Source organism: Sprattus sprattus, assembly GCF_963457725.1.
Source record: "Sprattus sprattus genome assembly, chromosome: 21".
NCBI lineage: Eukaryota > Metazoa > Chordata > Actinopteri > Clupeiformes > Clupeidae > Sprattus > Sprattus sprattus.
Window position 1 is genome coordinate 660921 of NC_137919.1, and position 6853 is coordinate 667773.

A 6853-nucleotide genomic window follows, 5' to 3' on the forward strand; every position below is an offset into this window, starting at 1 on the left:
GATAAACTTCACACGGACAGGAGGAAAGGGAGACGTTTGCACCACGCTGTCTTCTCCATATCAAGAGGTGTTGTAACTGGATGAAACACCACACACACACACACACACACACACACACACACACACACACACACACACACACACACACACACACCACTCTGTCCTCTCCATATCAAGAGGTGTTGTAACTGGATGAAACACCACACACACACACACACACACACACACACACACACACACCAACCACTCTGTCTTCTCCATATCAAGAGGTGTTGTAACTGGATGAAACGTTGGTCACATGCATCTCTACTCTGTCTGTTCAATAAGCATTTCATGAATAAGCTTTCAACTGAATCTGTTGTTTTTGATTTTTTTTTATGTAGAATTAAATGACATGCATGTATATATTAGCAATAAAAAAGAGGGACAGACTGATTGTATGTTGATGTTCTTCTTTATGGGAGCGGGGGCAGTCCATTGTCTATTGTATTGCTAGCATGTTTAGATTTTTTGTGAACTCATACAAAGCTTAAATCCAGAGGTGACTAGGCTTTTGCTGTTGCAGCCCCTAGACTGGATACACAGCCTACTTTTATTCTGTAGCATTTGGATCCTCCTGATTTGAGTTGATCATTTGTATATTTGCTTTCTGCTTTCTTCTGCTTAGTTGAGTGTTTTGCTTCTGTTTTTCTATTTGATTTTTTTTTGGTGATCTCTTTGTTTTGTTTCTGTTTTCTATTTGTTTTGATATTTTATTGTGATTTAAGTGTACAGCACTTTGGTCAACGTGAGCTGTTTTTAAATGTGCTTTATAAATAAATTTGACTTGACTGGACAAATGATATACACTGACCTTTGAAGTATGTGTGTTTGTTTTAAAGCAGCACAATGGATCAATAGCTATTCGCTAAAGGTATGCTAGCAGCTAAAACTAACGAAATCTCTTGAAATGTGCTTACTGACATTATGACAAACTAGTAACTCAACGACTGTCCTTACACAGTCAAACATCAAGCAAGTGCAACACAAGACCAAGCAAGACGGCAAATAAGCTACTTACTAGATCGGCAGAAAGTAAACAAGTCAGAGCGGCTGGCTGCGGCAGGCAAAACTACAGAACGCAGTTATATGCCTATGGACCCTGCTATCACCATGGCACGGTGGCGATTCTCCATATTAAAAGTCATTGTAGTGCCCCAATTTTTTTCAAGCTGTTATTTTAAGGTTAAACTGCTTATCCTAACCCTAATCCTGAAGTATAATTGCTGCATAATGGGGCTTTAAACTAATACATATAATATACATGTGTCCTTTGAAGTACCTAATAGTCTAATCTAGCTGAATACCTTTCCCTTTACAACAATGTGCAACTACAACAGTCGCAATCAAATGCCATAATGATGCTGTGAGGGGCCGGGCGGTCGCCCCACGTTGTTTGGGATGTGGTGACAGTATTGAGTGGTGAAGTGTGGAAGAACAGTGCATTTTATATAATATATACAGTATATAATGTATTTGCCCTGGTGAGAAGGGAGGAAATTCACCTTCTCACAGATGCAATAAAAAGACATTTGGAGCCCTCCTTAAACATAACGAGTCATAGGTACAGGTAACTAAAGACCAATTAAAACATAATTATGAACACTACATTCAATTTCTACTAAAAGATGCCACAACTACACACTGTACCAAACTGTACACTCCACCAAATACATTTGTTTGAATATCACAAACTGAAAAGTTATATTTTGAACATATATTTGGGAACTTATATTTGACTTATTTATCATGTCTTCAGAATCACAACACAGTTGGAGATCAATAATGTATTTGTGCTTGATGTTTCAATAAAAAGCTTCTTTTTTGGGGGAAATAAGTAAAAGCATTTCTGTCTTGTTCGTCTTACACTTCTGTCAATACTTATGCGTCTTAGCAGTAGATCGATGTTACTGTAGCAGCTATCGGTTGGGAGCCCGTCCTCCACTTCAAAGCCATAAGAACAGAGGGAGTTGTGAACATTCCAAAGATGAACACGATGATGCCATGGTTACGCTTATCTGAGAAGACAAAAAGAAAAGTTCATCAGGTCAGCTTCCTTTTGATAGAACTTTGAACTTTGTTGTGAAATATAACAAAACACATGAAAATGATTTCATATAGAGAACTCAAACCGACGCAGATACCTACATCTGCATGGCACCTGTAAGCTGTTGCTCGTGTGTCGAAGGTCGTCGCTGACCGTGCAGCTGAAGTTTGCGGTCCTGCCTGCTGGTAGGTATGCCCACAGGACGGAGCTGTTACTGTCCAGGGGATAGGATTTAAAGAGCACGGAAGAGTTCCCCAGGTAAGCCCATGTGAAGTTAAGTCTCGCCTGACGCGACGTGCAGAGCAGCTTTACCTCGCAATGACCATTTCCGGACTCGAGTCCTTTGTTGGTTAGAGTTGGCTCTGGCAACTGTGCTGGATGGAAAAAGAGGAGACACCATCCATCATGTTTAAATTGCATGCAGTTCATTTGGCCATCCTAGGGTATTTGGTTTAAGGTTGAACCATTTTAGACATTTAGTTCATAGACAAAAACCACCACACAACCTCCACACAACTTTTTCTGAGTGGAAAATAGCTCAGAAGGCCACCTACGGTTTAAAATCCCCCTGAACTGACGTCCGACATTTCTAGGCCCATTTGATAGGCTACACATGCACGTCAGGAAATGTAAAAAAAAAAGTAATTTCTGTTCCCTTCGTGTTCCCCTCTGTGACAGCAGTGTGGGAGATCAAATAGAACACTGGCAGTACAAGTAGCTGAGCCGTGCGTACACACAGAAACCCACAAGGGAACATTCTTACACGTCACCGTGAACACTCTTAAAACCTTTTGTTTGCGACTGTAGGACACAAATCGCCATGTGCTCTCTGCTTACACTGTATCATGTTGATAGGCCACAGCAGATAGGCCTGCATTGGCTTTCCTGACCTCTCACCCCTCCCCTCTCACCCCTCACCCCTCACCCCTCACCCCTCACCCCTCACCTCTCACCTCTCATCTCTCACCCCTCACCCCTCACCCCTCCCCTCTCACCCCTCACCCCTCCCCTCTCACCCCTCCCCTCTCACCCCTCCCCTCTCACCCCTCACCTCTCACACCTCACCCCTCCCCTCTCACCCCTCACCCCTCACCTCTCACGTCTCACCCCTCACCCCTCACCCCTCACCCCTCACCTCTCACCCCTCACCTCTCCCCTCTCACCCCTCCCCTCTCACCCCTCCCCTCTCACCCCTGACCTCTCACCCCTCCCCTCTCACCCCTGACCTCTCACCCCTCCCCTCTCACCCCTCACCCCTCACCCCTCACCTCTCACCTCTCACCCCTCCCCTCACCCCTCACCCCTCCCCTCTCACCCCTCACCCCTCACCTCTCACCTCTCACCCCTCACCCCTCACCCCTCACCCCTCACCCCTCCCCTCTCACCCCTCACCTCTCACCCCCACCTCTCACCCCTCCCCTCTCACCCCTCCCCTCTCACCCCTCACCTCTCACCCCTCACCCCTCACCCCTCACCCCTCCCCTCTCACCCCTCACCTCTCACCCCTCACCTCTCACACCTCACCCTTCACCCCTCACCCCTCACCCCTCCCCTCTCACCCCTGACCTCTCACCCCTCCCCTCTCACCCCTGACCCCTCCCCTCTCACCCCTCACCCCTCACCTCTCACCCCTCACCCCTCACCTCTCACCCCTCACCCCTCACCCCTCCCCTCTCACCCCTCACCCCTCACCTCTCACACCTCACCCCTCACCCCTCACCTCTCACCCCTCACCCCTCACCTCTCACCCCTCACCCCTCACCCCTCCCCTCTCACCCCTCACCCCTCACCTCTCACACCTCACCCTTCACCCCTCACCCCTCACCTCTCACCTCTCACTGTGAGCTGAACGTCATGGTTTTGCTGCGTGCCGCTGACATCCATCAAAAGCACTGAATATAATTTTTCATCTCTTTTAACCACGTTGTTGATCTGCAGGTCACCAGTGGCGTTGTCAAGAGTAAGTCGCCCCGTGTAACTCCAGAACAGGTCGGTTCTCAGGTCTCTCCTGTTTAAAGTAGCGATGAAAGTCTTGTTGTCGAATATGGACCACCGGATTCTGCTGAAATTCCACGTGGTGTTTCCTGTAGCCCGTAGCGTGACCGTGTCCCCCTCGTATGCAGTGATCTGCACCGGCTCTGTATGTACAGCAGATAAACATACATACATATAAATATATATATGGGGGCGACGGATCGGGGTCACTATGAATCTGGGGGGGACATGCCCCCCCCGTCCCCAGTGCTATCTGCGCCCCTGCCTGCAGACTATATACAGATGCTCAGATTTCAAACTGTCAGTTGAAACTCTTAACTGAAATGAATGGTTGTGGATAGGGTCAGGGGTCAGATTTGATTAAGGTAATGTTCAGTAAACAATTAGTACGACTGAACTTGAATTTCAACAAAGCATCTCTAAAGTCTCTGTAGGTAGACTACCTATATAAAGTGTTACTCTTTTTTTACCATTTCTGTCAAAATACCAATCCCGGACCCTACTTCATACTCTCACCCCCTCTGGAAGACATTGTGGAATATGCAATGATACGCTTTCCATGTAAAGACCTATTGATGGTCAGATACATTTCTTTAGGTAAACTGAAAAATTGGCCTGAGCAAGTTATGGTATTTAAGTTGTAAGCCAATGCAACATGCCAAAAACACTGCAGGCAAATATGTGCAGCCTCACCCTACCATGGACAGGGAGCTTGTTACTGCCAAATGAGTTTGTGTACAATATGAGATGTCCTACACATCTTGGCTTCCAAATTTTACGACAGCCTTGCAGATCACTAGGAAGGCAATCAGCCTGTTCAGAACGCCGTGACCACAGGAGGTTTCAGAGGCAGAAAGTGAAGTGCTTCCTCCTACTCTCGTGCTAAATGACTCATCCTCTACGATCACAAAACTTAGTTTTTTTGTTTTTTTGTTCTTTACCTCCTAGTCACATTAGAAACCTGGTGAGTCGAAGCATCCTCATGTACATAGCTTTGCTCCTAATTCAGTAGATAAATAGTGTGGGATTTTCTTTGGTTGTTAAATTAAAAAAATAAATAAAGTAAGACAAACGTCTCAATATTCCCAGTGAAGTAATTTTAAAGTAACACAAGGAATTCAGACAGTCCAACCAGATTGAACGGGCCGCTACAAGACCCCTATGATACTTCTTCTGGTGTTGCTGGGCAATTTCAAAAGTCCTAAAATAACTCCCCTCATCAAGTGACATCAGCTCAGATGTATGGGTATTCACCCTCCCACCCCCTAGTGGCCATCGAGAGCAAGTTTCCACTGGATTTACTATCCACTTGCTCTCGATGTTTAAATCCACTGAGCGAGGGATTGGTCCACCCAGCTTCAGTTTACAGCACCTGGTCTTGCCAGGCGGTCTCCCATCCAAGTACTAACCAGGCACGGCACGTCACTGCTCCTGGGATTGGGTGTGCTCAGTGTGGTATGACTCTAAGCCTAGCTCAAATGAGACGTGCCATAGACCGTATACTTGCACACAGACTCAAACAGGACAGTGATAGAGCCATTAGCTGTTATAATGAATAGGTCATAAAAAAGATCATCTTTAGTCAGAGGTCTCTTTGGATAAGACGCATAACTCTTCACCAGCGGTAGACATTCGACTTGTTCCTCTTGAGAGAACACATGACAAGCCCAGAGCGCCAAGTTGATACAATACTAGAGGTATGATGCTGATACTATGATGGAAAATTTAAGATTATGTTAAATAGACATTAACGTCTTACCTGAGTGACAATAAAGAGCACCAAACAGGAGGAGTAACGCTGCAAACATCACGATACACGTAGACTCTGCAGTCTGACTCCGTTAGACCACGACGCCGAGCGAGGTACAATGAGGCCGCCAAGAAAGAGGAAGCAAAAACACACTTCCGCATGTATGTCCCCCCCCTTCTCGTTACCATGTTTAGATGATGTAGGCCTACTGTAAAGGGTTAGGGTTGTATGTTCACCCCACACACACACACACACACACACACACACACACACACACACACACACACACACACACACCACTCGTTACCATGTTTTGATGCTGTAGGCCTACTGTAAAGTGCATTCAGAAAGTATTCACCCTCACTGTTTTCATATTTTGTATTATTAATAAAAAAAGAAAAAGATGAAATATCACACTGACAAAAGTGTTGCGGATCCTCTCGAGCTCTGGCAGGTGGGATGGGGACTGTACGGCCATTTATAGTTATCTCCGGAGACATTTGATTGGGTTAGGGTGAGGGCACTCAGGGGCATTTAGAGAGTTGTCCTTCAGCGACCCCTGCGTGGTCTCGGCTGTGTGCGTAGGGTCATTGTCCTGTTGGGAGGTGAACCCCTCGACCCAGTCTGAGGTCCGGAGCGCTCTGGTCCAGGTTCTTCTGATATCCTTTGCTCGAGTTCAGCTTTCCTTCAACCCTGACCAGTCGCCTAGTCCTCGCCACAGAAAAACTGCACCACACCATGCCACCACCACCATGCCACCATGCCACCATGCCAAGGCCCTTCTCCCACTGATTTCTCAGTTTGTCTGGACTGCCAGCTCAAGGAAGAGTCTTGGCTGCTCTGAACTTCTTCCATTTCAGAACTATGGAGGTCACTGTCACCCTTCCCCAGATGTGTGCCTCCCTAACCCTTCCCCAGATGTGTGCCTCCTAACCCTTCCCCAGATGTGTGCCTCCCTAACCCTTCCCCAGATGTGTGCCTCCCTAACCCTTCCCCAGATGTGTGCCTCCCTAACCCTTCCC

General features: G+C 46.8%; 1 protein-coding gene across 1 annotated transcript; it reads right to left on the reverse strand.

Moving 5' to 3' along the window:
• Positions 1-1929: 1929 nt before the first annotated feature.
• On the reverse strand, positions 1930-4613 carry LOC308382333 (CD48 antigen; the record flags this gene model as incomplete). Its single annotated transcript, XM_080860055.1, has 4 exons — positions 1930-2057; positions 2188-2460; positions 3919-4224; positions 4598-4613. 4 exons carry the CDS (start codon positions 4611-4613, stop codon positions 1930-1932), a joined length of 723 nt encoding a protein of 240 aa, XP_080716181.1.
• Between the last annotated feature and the right edge of the window lie 2240 nt (positions 4614-6853).